General features: G+C 46.5%; 1 protein-coding gene across 3 annotated transcripts in view; it reads right to left on the bottom strand.

The window, feature by feature from the left end:
- Window positions 1-279: 279 nt before the first annotated feature.
- The window catches only part of LOC143122075 (uncharacterized), a 37,827-nt gene continuing 12,919 nt past the window's right edge, over window positions 280-25,187 (bottom strand). The window contains exons 2-13 of one of the 3 annotated variants that reach the window (XM_076282874.1): window positions 23,676-24,043; window positions 23,029-23,179; window positions 20,057-20,239; window positions 19,460-19,597; window positions 17,337-17,531; window positions 15,364-15,592; window positions 14,890-14,987; window positions 12,859-12,964; window positions 11,348-11,586; window positions 8,217-8,321; window positions 2,796-2,899; window positions 280-1,585 (exon numbers count right to left, since the gene is read on the bottom strand). In XM_076282874.1, the coding sequence (XP_076138989.1) occupies window positions 1,381-1,585; window positions 2,796-2,899; window positions 8,217-8,321; window positions 11,348-11,586; window positions 12,859-12,964; window positions 14,890-14,987; window positions 15,364-15,592; window positions 17,337-17,531; window positions 19,460-19,597; window positions 20,057-20,239; window positions 23,029-23,179; window positions 23,676-24,019 (2,097 nt within the window). In that variant the 5' untranslated portion in view covers window positions 24,020-24,043 and the 3' untranslated portion in view covers window positions 280-1,380. Of the gene's footprint in view, window positions 1,586-2,795; window positions 2,900-8,216; window positions 8,322-11,347; window positions 11,587-12,858; window positions 12,965-14,889; window positions 15,027-15,363; window positions 15,593-17,336; window positions 17,532-19,459; window positions 19,598-20,056; window positions 20,240-23,028; window positions 23,180-23,675; window positions 24,044-25,187 lie in introns of all 3 variants that reach the window. The other 2 variants (XM_076282875.1, XM_076282873.1) reach the window with 2 other exon arrangements.

Genomic DNA, 25,187 nt, shown 5'->3' on the forward strand with positions numbered 1-25,187 from the left:
CACACGCTACATCACATTCCATACACACACACACACACACACAACTATGCATGGACATACACATCACACACACTACCATGCACATAAACATAGCCTACACAACCAAGCCCACACACAACTATTCCCATACCTACACACAAACACACACACAAAGGCACATGCGCACACACAGTCCTACACATACATGCCCACATACTAATTGAGAGAGAGAGAGAGAGAGAGAGAGAGAGATGCTGGGGGGACAACAGAATAACACAAGTACTCTGGGTTTCTCTTATGATCGTCTTTTTATTTGTGATATTAAAACAAACAAATGTACAGTCTGATGATCATACAAATTTATTTCTAGGATAAATGTTTTGTTTCTTGGTTTCAAAAAGCATTGCTACATTTGAACTACTGATTTGAAGCGTTGAACATGCATTCCCAAAACCACACACACACACACACACACACACACACACACACACACACACACACACACACACACTTTAGGGGTGCAGAACAGCGTTATATATGAGGTGGTTACCATTGGCTTTAGGCAGAAATCTTTGGTGTTATGTGAGGGCAGACTGAGTCTTACATGCCCCAGGCTGTGGACCAACAAAACCAAACAAACAAAAATATTACAGCAATAATACACAGATGTGTGCACACAGGCACACACACACACACACAAAATAATTCATACAGACATATTTTAGAAATGACAAAGCCTGTCTATACACACCCTGCATAGAAGGGAACATACTTCTTTTTCAGTGTACACTGCCAAACTGCAAATCTCATCCAAAGGTCATTATGTGGAAGGCACAAGATATCTGATCACTAAACAATAGTATTGCTGTTGGACTACCATATAAAATGATTTATTGACATTTATTTATTGACATCTATTGACACATGTTTGAGAAGGGTGATATACAGCTCTGCAGTTGCACCTGCAGGTTCCCTTTGGAAATGAAATGACACCAGCGATTTTCCTACCCTGCAGCTCAGTGCTATAGCGCATTACATTCATTCAGCCCCCTCTATATAATTTCCGCTACCTAATCAGCTTATCTACTGTCATACATATTAAACATGCACATATCCAATATTTAAGTGCTACCTTAGCTTAGTGGTTCTTCTACAAAAGAGAGGGGGGGGGGAGAAGCACCATCAACATAGCTGCTGGTTGTGGAGAGGATTTGGCTCAGATGGGGCCTAAATGTTATTGGTTTGAAAAGGCATGGCTACATCTTATCTGATGATTATGGTTACTTCCCCAGATGCTTTTACACACACACACACACACACACACACACACACACACTCACACACACTCTCACACAAACACACCATGTGTGTGTGTGTGTGTGTGATTGGTGCCCTCTCCCCTCAGGTGGGCGGGGGTCCATTGACATATCGCAGTGCCAGGTGGAAGGAGCGCGTCTGTCCGTTGGCACGGTGACACGCCACCTCGGGGTACCAGGCGGCCACTCCGAGCCCCAGCAGGACGACCAGCAGGAAGCCGAGCAGCACAAGCAGGACCCTGGGAACCTCTCGCAGCCGCGCAGCGGAGACCTCCGACCACCAGGAGGCACTAGAGAGCAGAGAGCCGAGGGAGGGAGGGAGAAGAAGAGATGGAGTAGGAGATGAAAGGAGGGAAGTAGAGCAGAGCAGATTAGTGAGAGGGGTGAGCAGAGGGGGGCAAACAATGGGGCAGAAATGCAGAAGAGGATTGTGAAGAGTTGGCAAGAATGCGCAAGAGACAGACAGAGAGAGAGAGAGAGAGAGAGAGAGAGAGAGAGAGAGAGAGAGAGAGAGAGAAAGAGAGAGAGAGAGAGAGAGTAGGACAGCGGAGGATACAATGGATCCTAATTAGGAAGAGGAACAGCGGCTTTGCACAACTTGCTTTGCCAATACCGGAAAGGCCAATCACCAGATTGTAAAAGGGCAGCTCAGCTAGGCATGATGCCTTTACAAAATAATAAAAAAATAAACAGAAACATCTGAGAAAACATCCAGATGCACAATTGCTTTACAATATTTCGAATGTAGAGTTAGTAAGATAGCTACTACTATTAAAATGTGAAAGACAGACACAGTGGACGTGCCAGGCCTGAAATGGACATTAACCAAATGAACTACCAAACACCCACATATTTACTAGGCGGCCATAACACACTCATCAAACCTGAGGACTGCCAGGGCAAATAGGTCAATTTTTGGCAAATCAGGAAAAAGGAAACAGGAAAAAGCACTGTGGTATAACAATGCAATTTGACCCTTCTGTCCTTCCGTGGCTCAGGTAGGTTAGGTTGTTGAAGCTTTAATTTCCAATTCTGGGTCATGCATGGATGAGGGTAATGTCTGTGTAATGGTGTCAGATGGCACTCATAACATTGCATGGGACAATGACATGCAATGCAGAGCCGAGGAACACCAGTCTCAATGTTATGTCATCCTCAGATGACCTTTCAACAGTGATGATGTATGTTCCAAAGCCATGGCTTTTATAAACATAGGAAATTAATTTCTGGATGCCTTACACAGTGACCACACACACACACACACACACACTATGAAAACCTCACCTTCATCTGGGATCACATTAGCCTAACACCACCCCTAATAAACATGCCAGGCCTCCCAGCCAAATCAATAATGTAATAGAGTTAAGGTACGGGTGTGGGGGCAGATGGGGTGGTGTGTGTGTGTGTTTTTGTGTGTGTGTGTGTGTGGCTGAGAAGACGTATTGATCTAATATTTAATGAGGTGGCTTGGGATCCATTGCTCTCCTCTCCTCTCACCAGGGTTTCAGAAGGGGCCTCTCTTCTTCCTCCTCCTCCTCCTCCTCCTCCTCTTCCCCTTCATCCGCCTGATGGTCAGGGCAGAAGGGGCCTTCCTCCAGACGCTGGAGAGAGGAAAACACAATGGAAAAAGAAGCAATGAGTGTGTGTGTGTGTGTGTGTGTGTGTGTGTGTGTGTCTGTGTCTGTGTGTGTGTGTGTGTGTGTGTGTGTGTGTGTGTGTGTGTGTGTGTGTGAGTGTGTGTGTGTGTGTGTGTGTGTCTGTGTGTGCGCGCAAGAGAGACAGAGAGAGAAAGAGTGAGTGTATCTGTGTAAATGTGTGTATGTACGTGCAAGACAAACAGCCACTAATAGAGTGAATACATCCATATGTGTGTGTATGTGTGTGACTCCAGGTGAGTGATTGGATGGCTTATCTGATGAAGAGAACTCCTATAAGGTCGTATGACTAACAGCATGTTTGCGTATAGATTAACACATATGGAATTATTTTCCAACATTTTCATCAGAATGGATAATCCCTCAGTCCCCTTGGCTGACCAGTGCAGAGCAACGGCAGTTTATACAGTACTACAATCATCATCCTCATCTTCCACCCTCTTCCATTACATTACTCAAGCCATCTACTCCTCACTAAATAACCTTTGACCCCCATCACTCAACTCACTCTCTCTCTCTCATACACACACACACACACACACACACATTTTTTGTTTTGACTGTTTCCGTAATGTGTAGCTGGGTCATGGTTGGAGAAACGTTAAAGCAGCTGCAGGTCAATAACGTTAGCTAAGTCTTCATTACATCTGGCAACCCAGAAGAGGCTCGCGTCTGGTAGTCTTGAGAACGTTCACCAGTGTTTTGATTTTGGCCTACAGAACGTTCAGTAACAATCCTACAAATCGCACCTTTAATGTTTGTGCAAAAAGGCGGATTCATGTCCCTTGAATTTTGCAACTGTGAGGTCCATGGCAGGCGCCCCACAAAAATGTTTCATTTTGCGAGTGAGATGTCCACGCTGTCCCCTCTGCGACACGTTCACCCCCCAGTTTCAGAGCTTTCAGAGATTCTAAATACAAAATTGCACAGAGGGCTGTGACTGTAGTTAACAAACTAGATCCTAATTGCAAACTGTTAGCTTTCCTGCATGGCTAAATGGTATACGTTAGGCCTATTACACAACATAAATTGTGCTGGCGACTCAAATAAAATCTCCCGACCCAGTCTTTGGGAACCAATGTTCTAGACCATTTGAAAACCAGATGCATCGCCGCATTCTAGACCATTTGAAGCATCACAAGCCGGCAGCTAGTTAGGAGGGTGTTGCAGTAGTGGCGGCAGCTAGTTAGGAGGGTGTTGCAGTAGTGGCGGCAGCTAGTTAGGAGGGTGTTGCAGTAGTGGCGGCAGGCGATAACCATGGGGCAGGCGATAACCATGGTCTTTACCAAGAGCAGCTAGTTGGGAGGATGTTGCAGTAGTGGCGGCAGGCGATAACCATGGGGCAGGCGATAACCATGGTCTTTACCAAGAGCAGCTAGTTGGGAGGATGTTGCAGTAGTGGAGGCAGGCGATAACCATGGTCTTTACCAAGAGCTGAGTGGTGTGTTGGGTTAGTTATGGCCTGATATTTTAAATATTGCGGCACGACAGAGCAACAGAGGCAACAAGGTCAGAGAAGGTCAGCAGGTCATCAATCATGACACCCAGGTTTCTTGCAAGTTTGGTAGAAGCAAGTGTTAAGAAATACATGTTGATGTATATTGTGGTGTATATTGTTTGGCTGGGAAGACCAGCAGTTTGGTTTTAGAGAGGTTTGGTTGGGTATGAGTTAGGTTTAGCCCTTCATCCTTGTGGATACTTCAGAGAGACAATCCAAGATTGTCAGGCAGGAATGTCTGACAGTAAAAGGTAAGGCAAGGCAAATTTATTTGTATAGCGCATTCATACACGGTAGCAATGCAATATGCTTCACACAAAAACAATGATAAAAAATGAAAAATAAAAATATGGAACTACATACAATTTTAGCAATAGTAGAAAAAGTAAAATGTATATATAACAGTGTGTTCATTAACTGCAGAAGGCATCTGAGAAAAGTTTGGTCTTTAGCTCAGTTTTAAAAATGGTGATAGTTGGGGTGGTTTTTTATGTTCTCTGGAAGCTGGTTCCAGAGATGGACGCCATAGTGGTTAAAAGCTGCTTTACCCTGTTTTTTCTGACAGTAGGTTTCAGTAGTAGTTGTTTATGCTGTGATCTAAGGGGTCTTGGTTGAGATAATTGTAGGAACAGGTCATGTATCGTAAACGTGCTAATTACCAATCATTTCGTTTGAAAATTCTTAAAACAACAATGTTTTTTAATACTTTAAAATAACATTTGCTAAATGAACCTTCCATTTTTCAGTAGCCATAGGTGTGTAGATTTGAACAAAATCTAGTTTTTTCGGGGCTTTTACTGCCTGAAATATCTTTTATTTTGTTTACCACGCTCTGATTTTAGTGCCGGGCTGGTGGGTACTTATTCCCAACCTTTCTCATGGCACATCAACGGTTAGCCCGAGAATTCTCGTCGCAATTCAAAATTCCACTGGAGCTCCAAGTGGATTTGTACACGCAGCCTTACAACACTGTTTACAGCTCTTCGAGTCACAGTAAAATGTAATTTTTGGTACATAGCTAATTTAGATAAATTTATGAAGTGGGTGCTTGCGTTTCTTTAGGAATCTGCCGTCTTGGTTTGTATAGAAATGAATATTAAGTGACACATACACGTAAGACATACATGGGCAACATCCGGCCCGTGGGCTTTCCCTGACCGGCCCGCGTAAGGTCCGTGAAAGAACAATAGTCAAGAGCCTAGCATAGAGATAATGCATGCAAATCAATATCGTTGTTTTTATTTTGAAAGCGACTGCTATTTGTACGCCCATACATTTGTGCGTGGATGCATACGACGTAAACACCCTCACTGATGTGCTGGTGAATACAATTTATGCTTCTGCGTCGACACAATGCAGTTGCTTTTACGTCGGCGTAAACCTTTCAAAGTTTTGTGTCTCTTATGTCTGCGTCGCTCACCACCGCAAAGGTTGTTAGAACGAACTCCTACTGCTGCTCGTTGGCGATACGAAGTGTTCATTTAAAAACGTTACTGGCAGATAGACAGTTTACAATCGGATAACCCCGTAATTGTAACCAAAATATGTCAGTTTATTTGCAAAGCTTATGTTAATAGCGAACTAGTATGATGCTACTACCCACAGGTTGCTTGAAGCAGCCGGCTCAACACACAGAGTGAGTTGACTAATCACAGTTATGTGCATAAAGTTAAAGCAAAAAAATAGCCTACATTTTTAAAATAGTTTTCTTTGTGCATGTTGATTAACTAATGACAGCCTACTATTGTCTGCTTAATTTAATGATGGTAATGATTTAATGATGAAATATTGCTGAGTGTTGATGAAATGGTGGCACAGGCCTATACTGACTCCTTCACATTTTCATGACCTAGCCTAATTATATAGATATTGTAGTACTTTTTTATATCAGTTTTTGAAAACTGAAAAAAATTTCAATGTCAAAAAATTATTTTCGAGAATGAGGATTAAATACTCGACATAGATTAAATATTGCTGTTTTTCCTTTGTCTCCCTCACTTTTTCATCTGTTCTTACGACTAGTAAACAAAACCATATGATTTACTTAATGTTATACAAGAACAGAATAGAATTGAACAGAATTGAGTTCAGACATGAGTTCGGTATTTTGGGTCCGGCCCTCCTCAACAGTCCCAGTTTGTCATGTGGCCCTTTGGGGAAATTAGTTGCCCACCCCTGACGTAAGAGGTTGGACATACGTGGCGGTTGGTAATATGTGATGTTCCGATAAGTAGTTTGGGCCCATCCCCTTCAGTGAAAAGTGCAAAAGTGCTTTAAAATCAATTCTATATCTAATTGGGAGCCAGTGTAAGGACTTTAAAATTGGGGTGATATGATCTGTTCTTCTTGTGCCTACTGGTTAGCACTTCGGACCTGTAACCGGAGGGTTGCCGGATCGAACCCAGACCAGTAGGCACGGCTGAAGTGCCCTTGAGCAAGGCACCTAACCCCTCACTGCTCCCCGAGCGCCGCTGTTGATGCAGGCAGCTCACTGCGCTGGGATTAGTGTGTGCTTCACCTCACTGTGTGTACACTGTGTGCTGTGTCTGTTTCACTAATTCACAGATTAGGATAAATGCAGAGACAAAATTTCCCTCACGGGATCAAAAGAGTATATATACTTATACTTTAGATCATTATCTATAAGGACACCAACGTTTCTTACCACATCCTTTACTATGAAGCCCTTCCTTTCAAGCAAGGCAGAATTTTTACATCATTCCTCCCTTCCAAAAACTACAACCTCAGTTTTATTTTTGTTGAGCTGGAGAAAGTTCTGTGACATCTATCTGTTTCCTCAATGCAGTGACAGAGTTTAAATGGGGCTATAGTCGTTAGGCATTAGAGGTAGATAAATGTGTGTGTCGTCAGCGTAACTATGGTAGGAGATTGAGTTGTTCTTTATGAGTTGATCAAGTGGGAGCATGTAAAGGATGAATAGCAGTGGACCCAAAATTGAGCCCTGGGGAACTCCACAGGTCAAAGATGTTGGAGTTGAGGAACAGTTTCCAGTTGTAACAAAGAAACTCCTGTCCATAAGATAGGATTTTAGCCAACTGATTACAGTATGAATAGTAGGATGTTGTTGTTGACTATATTAAAAGCAGCTGATAAGTCGAACAAGATGAGTACCAAGGACCGAGCAGAGCCGTTTCACTGGAGTGGCCACATTTAAAGCTGGATTGATCAGGATCAAGGAGGTCATTCCATGAGAGGAATTCTGTGACCTGTTTGGAATATTAACTGTGACATGGTCACACTTTTGATCACACACACACTTTGTTTAACATGGTATCTGACCGAAGGAATGTGACTCCTCGAATCTATTCTCCTGCCTTTGTCCAGGGCCACCAACCCATTCTTAGGGATCGGAATAGTCATGATGTCATGATCACATCAGCCTGTCTCACAGCCAAATGTATTTGTAATAATACAGACCAACCTGCTGCACCATGCCCTCTGTGTGTTTTACATGGAACAATCACATAACCTTCACATAACCTTCACATAACATTATGCAAATCTCACCTTAAGGTTTAACCTCCGTCTAGAGATTAGCTCAACCATCACCAACATGTGCCTCTGAGAAGTAAAAAAGCTATAAATCTGTAAAGGAGTCTTCAGTGGAGAGACAGTCAGCCAGGGCTAGTGACATTGAGAGAATTCAGCCCGTCTGAGTGTGTGTGTGTGTGTGTGTGTGTGTGTGTGTGTGTGTGTGTGTGTGTGTGTGTGTGTGTGCATCTGGAGACCAACAGAGGACACTACCTGTGACTGGGAGGGACGTGAGGGGCTCGTCCAATCAGAGTGGAGCGAGGAGTCACGTGACATGGCTGGCTGGATGGGGGTGTGGAGGGCGGCACATGCCTGGTCCTGGTGCGGGGGACAGTCGTGCAGACACACACACACACACACACACACACACACACACACACACACACAGGTTCAGGAAAGACTTAACTGCATGTGACAGTATGTCTATGTGTTACAGAATAACTGTAAAGTCAAGTCCTCCATTAACTAATGAGGTTTTGCTGTGCATGCATGCATGCACGCACGCACGTACACACACACACACACACACACACACACACACACACACACACACACACACACACACACACACACACACACACACACACACACACACACACACACACACACACACACACACACACACACACACACACACACACACACACACACACACACACACACACACACACACACTTTTACCCTCTGTCTCACACCAAGTGGTGATTAGGCCTCTGTCTCCCCTGCTTGTCAATCATTGACAATTCATTTTATTTTATCATTTTTCTTTTTTCCTCTCCATCACTCTCTCTCTCTCTCTCTCTGTCTTCCCTCTTTCTCCCTCCCACTCTACTACCTCCCCAGCCCACACACCAAAAACAAACACACACACACATAGACACACACATACACAATCCTTTTTATGTTCTTGCCCACAATTATGGAAACCATTAAAGAGCCAGTTAGCACCCTCGCTCTCCCTCTCTCTCACCCTCTGCTCTCTCTCCTTCTCTCTTTGCTATCTCTCTCCCTCTCTCTCTCTCTTTCTCTCTCTCTTTCCACTCTCCGTCCCTCTCTCCTCCTTTCTCTCTCTCTCTCTCTCTCTCTATCTCTCTCTCTCTCTGTACTCTTCGCGCTCCCTGTAAAGCTGCCAATTAGCTGCGAGGCACGGCGACATGCGAGAGGCTCTTTGAAATGGAAATGGCCTGCTTTCCCCCCGTTCGCACTGAGCTTTTCTAGGCTTTGCCGAAGCAATCAGGCCCCTCATCAGTTGAGCATCTCCCAGCTATTCTCTTTCCTGGGATTGTCTCTCTCTCTCTCTCTCTCTGTCTCTCTCTCTCGCCCTCTCTGCGCCTCCTCTTTTCTCTCTCTCTCTGTCTGCGCCTCCTCCTCTTCTGTACGTATCTCTTGTCTTTCTAGACCTCTCTCTCCCATTCTTTCTCTCCTGCGTTCACGTCTCTGTCACCCTTCTCCACATCAGTCTCTCTGCATTCCTTTTCCTTCTTTTCCAAACCTCTCTCCTCTCTCCTGTCTTCTTCTTCTTGTTTTAAATGTTTCTATTCAACCTCTCTTTTCTCCCCCTCTCCCAATAAGCTCTTTATCACTTCTTCTTTCCCCTCCTCATCCCTCTCTTTTGCTCACTCTCACTTCCTCTCTTCCTCCTTTACCCTCTTATTCAGTCTTTTCTCCTTCTTCCATCTTTCCCTCCCTCTCCTCCCTCTTCACTCTATCACTCTCTCTCTCTCCTCTCCTTCACTCTAAATCCATTTTCTACCTCATCTTTTTTCTCTCTTTTAATCGCAGGCGGAGTGACTCTTGTGAGGGAGCTTAATTAGAGTCAGTGAACAGGAAAAAGTGGCCGTCTGAAAAAAAATAAAAACGTCACCGCTTTAATAATATAAAATCACGTCTTTATAACCGCTGATTTGACAGCTGCTCACAGCTAATGTGCTACACTCAACACCCAGAGTCCAGTGAGTCCAGGCAAAAACAAACAAACTAACAAACTAACAAACAAACAAAAAACCAAACAACCTCCTTCACTTTGTTTTTGAGTATGGCCGGACAAATACGACAGGACCTTCTGTCTGGAATGCGATATTCCTGTGACTGCACGAACCACCGTGCGCTTGGCTGTAATGTGATTTGGCCAATTTTCCGTGTTTAACGGACGGTCACTAGTGTCCACACAAAGCCTGCATTCTGTGGAGGCATGGTGATGACCAAGCGCATGTGGCATCTCAGAGATGCATTACTGACCACGTAGGCATCCGCTACAATGGTCAGCCAAAACGACTAGAGCTCCTCTTGGCTTTTCAAAACAGAAACTGTTACTACGCTGTAACTACCGTAACACGGACAAGACATTTCATTACATTGTCTGAGCTATTTAGTAGTGATGGGCAAATGAAGCTTTGGTGAACCACTAAACCACAGCAGTGTGAAGCTAGCGACACTAATGAAAAAATCCAATATGGCTGCCACATGTAGATTTTTCAACATAAAAGTCCTTACCCAAACCAGTATATGTAGCCAAAAATATTTGTTACTAAGGACTTTTATGTTGAAAAATGACAGTGTGGCGGCCATCTTTTTGCTTTTCACCTAGTGTCGCTAGGTTCACACTGCTGTGGTTCAGTGGTTCACCAAAGCTTCATTTGCCCATCACTACTATTTAGTGAGGCTTTAATTGCATGCAGCTGATTGATGTCTGTTGAATTGTCTCATTGCCCTGTGGGTAATGGAGCACAGATAAAGGACAAGGTCAGGTAAAGGTCAAGCATGTTAAAATATCATAAGACAATCTGACACGTCAAGCCCTTGTCAATTTTCTATTCATCTGGTTGTCCTGGCAGCCAAGGATTTGGCACTGGGCTGCGGCCAAAATGGTGTTTTGAGATGAGAATTCATGCCGAAAACAAGCTGTTAAGGCCGGGGTGCAGATTAAAGCCTTGTCCTGGAAATCCAGCAGCATGACATCACACACTACCAGACATGCTGTCCAGACACAGGAAGTGCCATCAAAATGACCTGTGCCTAGGGAGAAATCATGTTGGATTGAGATCCTTTCATTCCTTTTTCATGATCCACTGTGTGACGGTAAGCGTCTCGCTCATCAGATCAAAGTGTAATCCAGAGAGTCATTACAGCAAAATGAGCCAATCAAACACACAGCTGACGCTCTGCACTGCGTAATGAAGAAGGAACAGAGAATAGACATTACCAGGCAGATTACAACAGCTGGGGAGGTAGAGGCATGCACACACACACACACACACACACACACACACACACACACACACACACACACACACACACACACACACACACACACACACACACACATACAGAGTAATGATGCATACCTCCAAAATGTCCCCCGTTTGGACAGACTTGGAGAAGGGCCCTCTCTCGGGTGCCTTGGTAACGTGGCACCCTGTCTGACCCAGCCACGCGCTGATGCGCTCCGGGTCATAGGTCACCGGCTCTGGAGCGCGCCCGGGTCCAGCGGGGGCGGGGGTGGAGGTGTGGCGTAGGGCATGCCGCTCGTGGATGCTGCCACCATCTCTGCCACCATCACTGCCACTGCTGCAGTCACTAAGGCCTAGGAGAGCAATCACACACAGAATCAGAATCAGAATCGGGATCAGAATCAGCTTTATTAACCAGGTTTGCGTAAACAAACAAGGAATTTGACTCCTTGTTTGAATCTTTGCTCTCAAAGTACAACACTCGTTTAACATATAAGAATAAAAAAATAAAAAACATAAAAACATTAAAAGAATAAAAACAGAACAGTAAGAATAGAACGAAGGGCAGTAGAATATGGCTATGTATAAGAATAAATACAGTATGGACATTTACAAATAAATAGAACACTGGGTAGAATAGGGTAATGCAATTGTCCGGAGGGGGAGTGCGGCTGGGGATGTCCACCTCCTTGTTGTCCCTGTCAAGGTTACCATGGTTGTGGACACCTCAACAGGCACAGGCAAGATGCAATATACCAGGGGTTTTCAACTGATTGTGAACCAGGGACCACCATTCTGACTAATTACGTAATGCCAGGACCACCACTGAATAAAAATACTGATTCCCACATTGCAACTACATTACTGAATTTATGGTCAGGGACCACCAGCAATGTCCTCAGGGACCACAAGTAGTGGCGTGGACCACTGGTTGAAAACCGCTGCATACAATTGAAAGAGGGTGGGGAATTGTGCAATATCAGTATAGACTGAGGTTTAAGATTAAATATAAATATAGTGCAAAAGAGTGTACAGTATACAGTACAGTCATTGTCACCAGTGGGCAGCACACAGGACGTCCTCTGGACAGTGGCTCTCCATTCTCACGGGAGCATTCCAATACGACACAACAAGGCACAGGCAGAGACTACAGCACTACAGCACTATACTTTAATATATTACTAGTAAGTATATAAAAAAGTATATTTTGACATTAGAGTTACAGCTTAAGCCAGTTAGGATCAGTTACTCTATTGCTATGATTATTTCACAATGCTGAATGACTATTCAATCGAAGGACTGGCTACAATCATGCACATGCGTGACCAGACCATGTGGTTATTGGTTCCTGTGCTCCTGCAGGAGTTCAGGTGATTGGTTCCTGTGCTCTTGCAGGAGTTCAGGTGATTGGTTCCTGTGCTCCTGCAGGAGTTCAGGTGATTGGCTTCTCGACGTGAGCACCGCTAAAGTAAACGAGTGAAACAGGTAAGCACTCATTTCCATATTTGCTGGGCTGAATTTGCTAGCTGGGCAACTTCCATTGAAATGAATGGGTGTGGTGATCCACCCTTCCTCCCTGCATGGAGGTATGGGTTACCTGTGGGTCATGGGGTGGGGTGGCTCACCTGAGGGAGTAACCGCAGGTGCTCGTGGGACTGGCGCGGTGCTCTCACCTCTGCTCGCACACACCTGTGTGAGGAGGAAGTAGCTCGAGTCAGTCTGATAAGTCTCCTGTGAAAAGCAGAACTCGTAAGTCATTCATCGCGTAGAATGTAGAATTCTGGTAGGAAGAGGGTATGCAAATGCAACTCATCCTGTCCAAACATGCATACGTATGCATGCCCACACGCACACACACACACACACACACGCACACACTCTTTTGGAGAGACAGGATGAGCCTGTCAATGGCATTTTTAGTTGTGTTCTGTGGCTCTGTGTGGATGTCTGTGTGTATGTATGGAGGTAGGTGTGTGTGGGAGTTAGGGTGTGTGTGCATTAGTACTGGTACTTCAACAGGATGCGGCAGCAGCAGCAGTGTTGACACTACACACACACACACACACACACACACACACACAACACACTACACACAACACATTATACACAACATACTACTGCACCTTTCGTTAAGCGCTTCTCTTCAACACAATACTGCACCTTTCATTAAGTGCTCCTCTTCTGCGAATGTTTCCTATTGCTTCTGCTCTGTTTGTCCTCTGATGCTTCCCTTCTATATCACTCACTTCCTGATCAACTCACGGCATGGAACTCAAATTGACCCCAGATCAGGGTTCTGGAAATAAAATCTCAAGCACCACCACACCTAGACCCTGGTCTCTGCATCACCACACCTGGACCCTGGTCTCCGCATCACCACACCTGGACACTGGTCTCCACCACACCTGGACACTGGTCTCCGCATCACCACACCTGGACCCTGGTCTCTACATCACCACACCTAGACCCTGGTCTCTACATCACCACACCTGGACCCTGGTCTCCACATCACCACACCTGGACCCTGGTCTCTACATCACCACACCTGGACCCTGGTCTCTACATCACCACACCTGGACCCTGGTCTCTACATCACCACACCTGGACCCTGGTCTCCACATCACCACACCTGGACACTGGGGTCCACTCATGGCATTCCTTTTTCAGGGCAGGGGGATGCCATGAGGTGGAGGGAGTCTTCATTATGCGTTCCACTGCTATGGAGAGGCTGCACCAAATGCACTGCTTTGAGCCAAAGCCACAGAAGTCAGAGGCTCAGTTCAATTATGCATATGTGTGAGTGTGTGGGTATGTGTGTGGAAGGGAGTGCATTCTCCCATGTAATAAAGAACACACACACACACAGCCACACACATTTTCTCTCCCCTCTCTCACACACATATATACTCTGTCTAACACACACACAAACACTCTCAAAGGCGAGCGTACGTGCACACACACACACACACACACAACAAAAGGCTTTTATGTATGAGGTTCAATTTTGAAAATGAGAATCTCAAGCATGCAGTATTTTTAGCATTTCAATTGCCCATTTGTTGCTGGCCAGATAATGTATGCACATATTTTATGTCAATATACATTATCACTGCATCCCTCTGACAGGTCCCAGCACAGCTTACCCTACCGATGCAGTACAGAAGCACACTAAAGATCTGTCCGCGAGTCTCTTCTGTCCCCTCCTGTTAGGAGTGGTCTCTTGACCCAACACAACTCACTAAGGTATTGTTACATGGAGATTAGACACGTCTGCTTGAGAGTGTGATCGTATTACTACAGAGTGTTCTTTAACATTAGAATGGTCTTGTACTTTTTTTTTTCTCATATTCTGAGGTTCTTTGTGAGGTTAATCTACACATAAAAATGCCTCTTTCAAGCACTATAAAGTACAATGGACTGTGCAATCCATGCATGACTAAGAATCAAACCAATTTTTATTGAGGATGTAGCTGAATATAAATGTATGACCACTGCAGAGATATTAGATGTATACTTGTATGTCATTCTGTTGTTTGTATGTAATTCCTTTACATGCTAGACAATTAGAATTTTTTTCTGTGTGAACTTTGTGTGTGTGTGTGTGTGTGTGTGTGTGTGTGTATGTGTGTGTGTGAGTGAGTGAGAGAGAGGGAGACCTTGTGTGCTGCATGCTGGCAAGGATCGTTGGAGCTCAGGCGAGATTTCCTCCTGCCAGCGGTGATTCGGCCCAGAAGTTCCTCCACCAGAGTCCCGCCTGACGGACGACACAGGACAGGATAGGACAGGTAGCACGCTACAGCACCATACCCCACACCACCCAGACACAAACACCATCATACAGATCATACACTCTGTACACTGAGAGTCTCTGTGTCTGTGTCTGTGTCTGTGTCTGTGTCTGTGTCTGTGTCTGTGTCTGTGTCTGTGTCTGTGTCTGTGTCTGTGTCTGTGTCTGTGTCTGTGTCTGTGTCTGTGTCTGTGTCTGTGTCTGTGTCTGTGTCTTTGTCTGTGTCTGTATATCTGTATGTACTGTATGTATGATCTAAGCGTATGCATATACACATGTATTTGTATGTCTAGGAAGTAGCAGTGACACTTGCGTTTGCCGGGTGGGACCCAGGTATTCTCACCTGTGATGGTGCTGAAGTAGCAGGAGTCTGCGTCGTCGTGGGATACGGAGCCGCCAATGTCCACTGAAGGGTCCCACTCCAGCAGGAGGTGGTCAGGAGAGGAGTGGACCGGGCCGGCCTTGGGCTTGGAGGGGCTCGTCCAATCACAGAGCTCCTCGTCATCAGGGGGCGTTTCTGATGGGCACCCGGAGTCCACATGTGAAGCCAAAGCCCAGTCCTCCTCAAACACCTGATACACACACACACACGCACGCACACAAACACACACACCACAAACATCTGAGTCACAAACATCTGAGTTCTACACGTACACAGAATTTGAAACACCTGAGACACTTCCCCACCCCACACCCACATGCACCCGCAGACACACACACACACACACACACACACACACACACACACACACACACACACACACAAACACACACACACAAACACACACACACCACAGAATGAAAAACACCAAAAACAGGCAGATCTAGTTTAGATGCCAAAACATCGGAATCCCTCTCTTACACACAAACAGAGCTTTGGTTCACAAATTTCCACAACACATTCACACATAGATCTCTCTCATACACAGACCCACACCCACACACACACACACAGCTCAGGTTCATGTACACCTAGGACACACATCCACACAAACACACCCACACACTGGATTAACATACATCGGAGACGTATACACAAACATACACACAAAGCTTAGCCTCAGAAACACCTGACCTCTCTCTCTCTCTCTCCGTCTTTCTCTCTGTCTTTCTCTCTCTCTCTCTCGCTCTCTCTCTCTGTTTCTCTCTCTCTCTCACTCACACACAGCTTAGATTAATCCTTAAAACAAACAAACTACAAACACGCTCAAAGACAGGAAGAAAGGCTAGAACACTCAGGGGATGAGTCAACAACACAAGCTATTAACCTTCTCTACCTGACTCAGGTCACACGACAGACGTGTGTGTGTGTGTGTGTGTGTGTGTGTGTGTGTGTGAGAGAGAGAGAGAGAGAGAAGGAGTGAGTGTGTGTGACTGTCTGCAGTCTTGAGTTCAAACGGTGTGCGGAAACAGACTGAACACATGTGATACCCGACGCTGGCAATACAGGTGAGTAGCATCAATCTGGTGGGTACAAGATGCCAGACCTAACCTTCCTATTTAATATGTGTGAGTGTATGCACGACAGAGAGAGAAAGAGAGAAAGAGAGAGAGAGAGAGAGAGAGAGAGAGAGAGAGAGAAAGGGCAATAGATAGATAGATAGATAGATAGATAGAGTGGCGACAGGGGAGAAAGAGAGAGAGAGAGAGCGAGAGAGAGAGAGAGAGAGAGACAGAAAGGGCAATAGATAGATAGATAGATAGATAGATAGATAGATAGATAGATAGAGTGGCGACAGGGGAGAAAGAGAGAGAGAGAGAGAGTGCGCGCGAGAGAGAGAGAGAGAGAGAGATGAGCATGTGATGAAATGCCTGACCTCAGTGGGTGTACTGTATCCATGCTCTGATAAGCTTGTGTGTAGACTGGCCTGTACATAAGTGTGCTTATCACTGCACCAGTGTGTTTGATAGTCCAACCAATGTGTGTGTGTTACATTAATGTGTGCATTACTACAAATAATGATGTATGTATGTATGTATGTATGTATGTATGTATGTATGTATGTATGTATGTATGTATGTATGTATGTATGTATGTATGTATGTATGTATGTATGTATATGTGTGTGTGTGTGTGTATGTACTGTATGTATGTATATATGTATGTGTATGTGTGTACTGTATGTATGTATGTATGTATGTATGTATGTATGTATGTATGTATGTATGTATGTGTGTGTGTGTGTATGTATGTATGTATGTATGTATGTATGTATGTATGTATGTATGTATGTGTATGTATATATGTATGTATATATGTATATATGTGTATGTGTGTGTGTGTGTGTGTGTGTGTGTGTGTGTGTGTAGTCTCACCAGTCTCATACTGAGCAGGCGTGTGTGTAGACGGCCCACTCCCTCAAACACGTGTGCGCAGTAGAGGAGCAGCTCCTGCAGCTGACTCTCGATGGTCTGGGCGTCGCACGGCTCGCTGCGCTGGATCAGAGCCTCGCCCAACTCTAGGAGTCCACTTAGGCGCGATGCGTTCTCCGCCACGGCCTCCTGGAAGCTCTACACACACACACACACACACACACAGACACACAGACACAGACACAGACACACATATAGACAAAAGAATGATGACACAGGCAGACCAGCACAGTGAGGCCATCTGTGGTCAGACTGGCACAGTGAGATCCATAATGGCACTAGTCAGACTGGCACAGTGAGATCCATAATGGCACTAGTCAGACTGGCACAGTGAGATCCATAATGGCACTAGTCAGACTGGCACAGTGCGACTGGTACCTGGAGCTGACAATGTTGTTTGTTGACATTCTCATTAAGCAACCTGGGCTTAATGTAGGCTAAATAGAACAGTGTTTGAGTTCTTTTTATCACTTTTGGGAGATAGGCTAGTAGTATGCTAAGCTATGCTAACGGCGGGTGCTTCAGACTGAGTTAATGCACTTGTATCTTATCCAACTCTGGGGGAGATGATGAATAAGATCATTTCCCAAAATGTTGGCGTGTTCCTTTAAAGACTGGCACTGGGGCTGCAAAGATTAGACTGGCAGCATGACTGGCAGCAAGACGGGCTTGAGACAGACTGGCATAGGGTACTCCGTAATGTCCCTGCTCATTTGTGTGTATCAGCAGTTGGTGCATGTTGATGACAATGTTGTTTGTGGACATTGTCAGAGTGGCATTACACATCCTGGCACTTAGACTGGCACTGGAGCTGCTAAGAGCAGCACACTGAGACGGACAGTGGGCAGACTGGCATAGCGAACTCCATAATGCCCCTGCCCATATGTCTTATGCCAGTTTGCCAAGCGTCACTCTCACTATATCCACCAACCACCCTGAGAGACTGGGGTAGCAACCATTAGCACAGAGAGAGACTGGGGTAGCACAACCATTAGCACAGAGAGAGACTGGGGTAGCACAACCATTAGCACAGAGAGGCTGGGGTAACAACCATTAGCACAGAGAGACTGGGGTAACAACCATTAGCACCCTAAGAGACTGGGGTAACAACCATTAGCACCCTGAGAGACTGTGGTAACAACCATTAGCACCCTAAGAGACTGGGGTAACAACCTTTAGCACCCTGAGAGACTGTCCAGTTAGTGTAGCTAGTGCAGCAGCTAGTGCAGCTGGTAGATCTTGGTGTGCTTATTGCCGCTCTCACTCTGCCCATTAACTGCCCTGAGAGGCTGGTGCGGCACACTCTAGCACAGAGAGATTGCCAGCGGGCAATGGTGACACCAGGCAGAGACTGTGCCAGTGCAGCGGGTACCTGGAGCTGGAGCATCCTTAGTGCCACCCTCCATCATCAGCACCACGAGACTAGCACTAGCACAGCAAAACTGCCACTGGTCAGACAAGGCCAGCGAGGCCGGCAGTGGACAGACGGGGATACAGAGATCCGTAATGGCACCAAACAGACTGGCCCTGTTCCCTGACTCTCCACCTCAAGCTGCTGTGTGGTGAGCGTTCTGGTGCATACTGGCTGTTGTGCGTCACCCAGGTGGGTGCTACACATTGCTGGTGGTTAGTGAGGTTCCTTCTTCACTGTAAAATGCCGGGTGCCTTTCGCTGTACAAATGCAAGTAGTTGTTGCTGTAGTTGTAGACTAACCCAGTGAGACCATCAGTGGACAAACAGGTGCGCTGAAATCCACGATGGCACTAGACGGGCACTAGGTGGGCACTAGGCAGGCCAGACAGGTGCTGGACGGGCACTAGGTAGGCCAGGCGGGCACTAGACAGGCCAGATTAGGCGCTGGACGGGCACTAGGTGGGCACTAGATGGGCACTAGACGGGCACTAGATGGGCACTAGGCAGGCCCGGCAGGCACTAGGCGGGCACTAGATGGGCACTAGACGGGCACTAGATGGGCACTAGGCAGGCCCGGCAGGCACTAGACGGGCACTAGGTGGGCACAAGGCGGGCACTAGATGGGCACAAGGCGGGCACGGTGTGGCGCATACCTGGAGCTGGTGCATCTTGGTGAGGGTAGTGTTGGTGGAGCAGTGCTCGACCTCGGTCAGCTGCAGGTCCATGTCTGCCAGCCAAACGCCCATGTCCTCTCGCTGGCGGTCAAACGCCTCCCTCTGGGACACGCAGTGCTGGACAGCAGAGGAGCACAGTACAGATGGACACACACATGGATTTAAAGACACACACACAGTGTTTCGAAGAAAACATGCACACACACACACACACACAGACATGCACACACACACACATATCCCGTACACACACATACATAAACAAACACACAGAAAACACTAAAATACACAGAATTATGCGCACACACACGCACCCACACTCACACGTGATGAGAGAATATAACATACTGCATGTTATTCATAATCAGATTGCCATCTGTGAGCCAGAGAGGATGATGGCAGTGGACAGACGACAGGAGAGGACAGACACTGTTGGAACCTCGGAGTGAATGAAAGAATTTATAGAAATGAAAGAAAGAAACAAAAGAATGAATGAAGGAAGGAAGGGGTGAAAGAGGCCATGTAACATGTGCAGACAGAGGTGGAGAGGAGGATTGTCTGATGCTACTGTGGTACCCGTAGCCGTCGGCAAATGCACTCGACAGCCTCGGTGAGGCGGTCCCAGCGCTGGCTGCAGTCCTTCGTCATGGCAACCAGCCGTGCCCGCATGGCTCCGTCAAAGAGGCGCAGCAGGGAGCGACTCTGCAGGGTCAGAGAGTCCAGCTGGGCCACGCGAGTCTGACACTCAGCCTGCAGGGCCTGGAGGAGGAGAGATGCAGACAAGAGGATGAGGGGAGGTAGAGGAGCGAGGGATGAAAAGAGGAGGAGGAAGGAGGGAGAGGGGGAACCAGAGGAGTGAAATTGAGGAGGGGAAGAGAGAGGGAAGGAACATGAGGGGAAGACAGACAGAAGAGAGGAGAAGAATAGAACAGAATAAAGAGGTGAAGAGAGGAAAGACAGATAGAGGTAAAGAAATGTAATGAGGAGAGGAGAAGAAAAGAGAGAGGGGAGGAGAGAGAGTTAGATCTGACACACCAATGCTTTCCTATCCTATCCAATAATATAGCAGAACATCATAGGATTAAGGCACTGGCAAACAGGGTCACTCTATGAAAAGAAAACAAGTTCTTTGAGAACAGTTCCACTTATATATTTACTGAGAAAACCGTCTTCGAAAATCCCCTATTAGAACTTGTTTGCCCATCATCAACACATACAACAAAGCATATTTGAGGAACTTTTTCAGTTCTTTGCGCCCTCACAACATGGCATTCTCTTGAATGTTTCAACCATAAGGGACTGTACATAAGAAAGGACAACTAAATAGAGCATGTAAATAGCTCCCCTCTACAGACAGACAAGCCTTTTTCTCCAGTGGGAGTCCCGCTGCAGTCTGATAGAAACGACGTTATCCAGACGGTTAGTGGAGGAAAAGTGGGCTCATTGTATTTGGCCAGGTTCTATCCAACGTGACCAAAGTAGAGTAAATGCAGATCGTTTATCAGTGCATCTCATCAGAGTTCCAGGAAAATGACCCCGTGTGACCGCAGCCCAGCCAACACGATCATACCCGCGGAGATGCAGCAGAGCAGAGGCGCTGGCAGGACAGGCTTGCAGGACACGCCGAGCAGAGGAGACTTTGACTTTTAAGGTTCCTTCAGTCAAACAGTCACAAAAGGAAACCAGGTAAACCAACCCATAATAAAACCTCCCCCCACCCCCCCGTCCTCCCCAAACTCACACCCACAAAATATGCAAAGAAATTACCACAAAAAAAAAAGAAAAACAAAAGAAAAAACAAAAGAAAACAATCAACCAGACAGACCGAGCAGAGGAGAGGAAAACAACAGAGAAAGAAAAGGCAGAGTGGATAAAGGGAGAGAATACAGTGTGTGATTAGCCCACGCTGCTGACCAAAGGTAAGAGATGAATGAAGAGGTCCTGGTGAATATGCATGTGCCATGACAGCCATAAACATGGTAACGTTTAGAAAAAGGAGGGGAGGAGAGAGGGAGGAAGAGACGACAGGAAAGAAAGGAGAGCAGGAGAGAAGTGCAGACCAGAGGGATGGCCGGAGAAGAAGGGAACAGGGACAAAGGAATGGAGGAGGGAGGGAAGGATAGAGAGAGTTGGTTAGACTGAGAGAGGAAGACGGACAGGGAGGAAGAGGGATGGATAGAGGAGTGCAGAGCAGAGAATTGGGGGAGGAGAGGGAGAGGGAGGAGAGAGGGGATGGAGAGAAGAGAAGGATAGACAGAGAGAAGGAGAGGAGAGGAGGGGGGACAGAGAGAAGAGGGGAGAGGAGACAGAGAAAAGAGGGGGGAGGAGACAGAGAAAAGAGGGGGGAGAGGAGAGAAGAAGAGACAGAGAGAAGGAGAGGAGAGGAGGAGAGGAGGGGGAGGAGAGGAGGGGGGAGGAGAGGAGGGGGGACACAGAGGAGGAGAGGAGATGTAGAGGAAGATGGGAGAGCACAGCAGCCTGGCGACAGAGAGGACGTAATGGTGCAGAAGAACGCAGCGCTGGCTGGCCATGGCGGCCCGGCGTAGCGTAGGGCAGTGCAGTCCAGCAGAGTGCCAGTGAGTGACACTGAACCCAGCTGACACGCAGCCAGAGTGCCCCATCAGCGGCCGGCAGGGCTCATGGAGGTCAGTCCTGCCACATGGGGGGCATCTGACCACCGTCCACTAAAAGCCCCAGCAGGAGGGGGAGGGAGGTGGTCCCATAAAGTGACTGCATTTGGAGTAATAACAGGCCTCCGGAAATATTTATGTCTATCTTGCAGGAAGGCAACATCTACAGAAGATTTTCATGACCAATTCATTTTTTTATTCATATATAAAAGATAATGAGATTTTGCTGTTGGATACTGCAGTTGTTTTCCAAATCTGAAATTAAATGAAGCTTGGGCTAAGGCTCTATAGACCGTTTCAATCTGTTCCTGTAGGGAACCAACACAGATACTTTACAATGACAATTAATCGGACATAAGTGAAATGCTCTACAAAATATCGACTCTAAAACTTGTTTTTCCAATTTTTGTTTGTCCTCAAGTTACCATTGGCTCAATGTTTTCTGTGCCACCGAAAAATACCTTAGGAACCTACATGTTTGTTTATGCAGTTGAAAGGCTCTATATGTAACAGATGCCAGCTAGCTTAGCTGTGCGCGTGGAGCGTTGGTAAACCTCACTCCCCGACACCTCACGAGTGCTGCTGGCATGAGAGCTAGTAGCCTGGGCTTTTAGCTCAATTGTTAGCACGCTCCACTCCCGATCCAAGGTGCTGCTGTTCGCGGGTTCAAGTCCGGGCGTGTGCAAGGGCTGAATCGCGCAGGATCAACACAACGTAGGTTACATATACATATAGCATTTACTCCATGCAAATGTGCCTCAACACAAGGGAGAGATGGGGAGATTTAGAAGAGGATACAGAAAAGAATCAGAGGCTGTGGCAAATTGGTGGGTGCATGTGGTTCAAATCCACAGTATTAACTGGAGTTATGAATGCTGTGGTCTAAAACTCTTGTGGTCAAACTTCCTGCTGGCGCACCTGGAACTTGTTGAGCTCCTCCTTGGCGACGGCGTGTGGGACGTGACAGGTGTTAGGGGCGGCGGCCGTCTGTTCGGCCCTTTGGAGCCAGTCCTCCAGGTGAGAACGATCGGTCATAAACTCATACCACTGCAGCCAGCGCCGCTCTAGCCTTAACCAGGGAGAGACAGAGAAAGAGAGAAGGAGGGAGAGAGGGTATGAGAGAAAGAAAGAGAAAGGGTTTACAACTCATTTGTTGAACCAGTAAACAAATCCTTGTTTTATTGCACCCTTAAAACACATAATGTATTAGAATATCCAAACACAGACATGGGAGAAAGAAAGATAACACATTCATGAATACATGAGCTTTGTGTTTCCATCCATTCCATAACCCCTAATTTGCATTAATATGACGTCCATGCACTTCCTCTGCACTGAGCATATCACCCCTCAGACTTTGACCCAGGAAATTCCAGGTGCTCACCTGCAGCGCTCTATAAATATGTGCATATCAATGCCAACTTAAGGAACTGCCAACCACACAAACACCTGCGAGGCCCTCCCTGTCCATAGAGTTTAATACATCACTGGGCGGGAGACTCAACAGGTAAATAACAGATGATGTCATGCATGCAGTAGAGTAGGGGCACACGGGAGAAACTCACTGGCCCTCCAGAGAGAGGGACCCATCCTGGCACAGGGGCCCAGGCCAGGGCCACTCCTTTGGGCTGTCCGGCTGGCTCAGTGCCCTGGTGGGCTCCAGGTACAGGTCCAGCCTTCCAGGGTGGAGCGGAGGGGGGGAGGAGGAGGGTGGCAGTGTCCCCTCCAGGTCTCTGGACCCTGGGCTGCTGGTCTCCCGGGTGACGGGCACGGGTGTTAGGGTGCTGGTCTCCAGGGTGATGGGTACGGGTGTTAGGATGCTGGTCTCCCGGGTGATGGGTACGGGTGTTAGGATGCTGGTCTCCCGGGTGATGGGCGCGGATGCAGGGGGGCTCTCCTCTCCTGGCATGATGATGGCATCACCCGCTGGGATCTGAGGGGACAGTGGGGGAGGGGAGGAGAAACAGGAGGATGAGAAGAGGAGAGAAATGGAGAGATTACATGAGAGGATAGGTAAAAGAAGAGAGAGGAGAAAGAGAGAGGAGGGATATCATAGGAAAGGAGGAGGTGGAGGAGGACAGAAGAGGAGGAGAGGAGGAGGAGAGGTGAGAAGAGAGGAGAGGTGTCCACAGGATAGAAGGCAAGGAGAAAGAGGAGGAGGAGAGGAGAGGTGACCACAGGACATAAGGCAAGGAGAAAGAGGAGGAGAGACAGGTCTTAATACGTTTTTTCATTCTGATAAATAAATGGACAAATCAAGAAATCCAAGTAGTTCTCTAACTATTCACATACTAATTCAATGTGTGAGTTTCAGAGCATTAAAACAGCTTGGAAAATATTTCTGTTCCTGACTGCTTTTCTTCCAGAGTCTAGAGGCTGCTTTAGTTTTAACTGTGTGGTGAAATTGCTTGTTGCACCTTTAAAAGCATTAAGACCAATAACTCTTTATTTGTAGGTTTGTTTTCTAGGTGGAAGAAACAACTTCTAAGGACTAGGGTGTTTTTACTAGGCCTACCCAGACGCTAAACTATGCCACAAATCATTTTCCCTTCCCCTTGTTCCCTGACTATGTAAACAAATCCTTTTAATATCACCAACAAACATATCTTAGAAGCAAAACGGCTAAATTAATAAGGCTTTTGTATCTGAGGAAAAGAAATGGGCAACCAAGGGAAATCTGGCAACCACTGGCAATAAAGTCTGGTTTCGGTGGTTTGTTCTGGAGAGCAGAGACATCTCTGGTTTATCTATGCAGAGGAGTTATGTTTTGTACCTGAGAGGCTATGAGAGTCATAACTCCTTTTAACGTTTTTTTTCCCTTTGAAAACGCAAACTCCCTATGAGATCTTGTACGGGACCTACGCAGAGGGCAGACGCTTCACAGAAAATGAATGTTCCACTTTTTGTTGTCTCCTTGCACTGCACACATATGCCTCTGATTGCAACATCATGTGACAGTCAAATAGATGTGCAGCATTTGAAGGAAGAAGTGCAGTGTTTGCAAGGTTGCAGGAACAGTGAAGAGACTTTGTGTCGACGGGAGGACTTGAGATTTCAAAGCAAATATTTGCAGCAAC

This window comes from Alosa pseudoharengus, unplaced genomic scaffold (genome assembly GCF_046254945.1).
Source record: "Alosa pseudoharengus isolate Yale_2024_CS ecotype anadromous, Long Island Sound unplaced genomic scaffold, YU_APseudo_1.1 YU_APseudo_1.1_scf_13, whole genome shotgun sequence".
Classification (NCBI taxonomy): Eukaryota; Metazoa; Chordata; class Actinopteri; order Clupeiformes; family Clupeidae; genus Alosa; species Alosa pseudoharengus.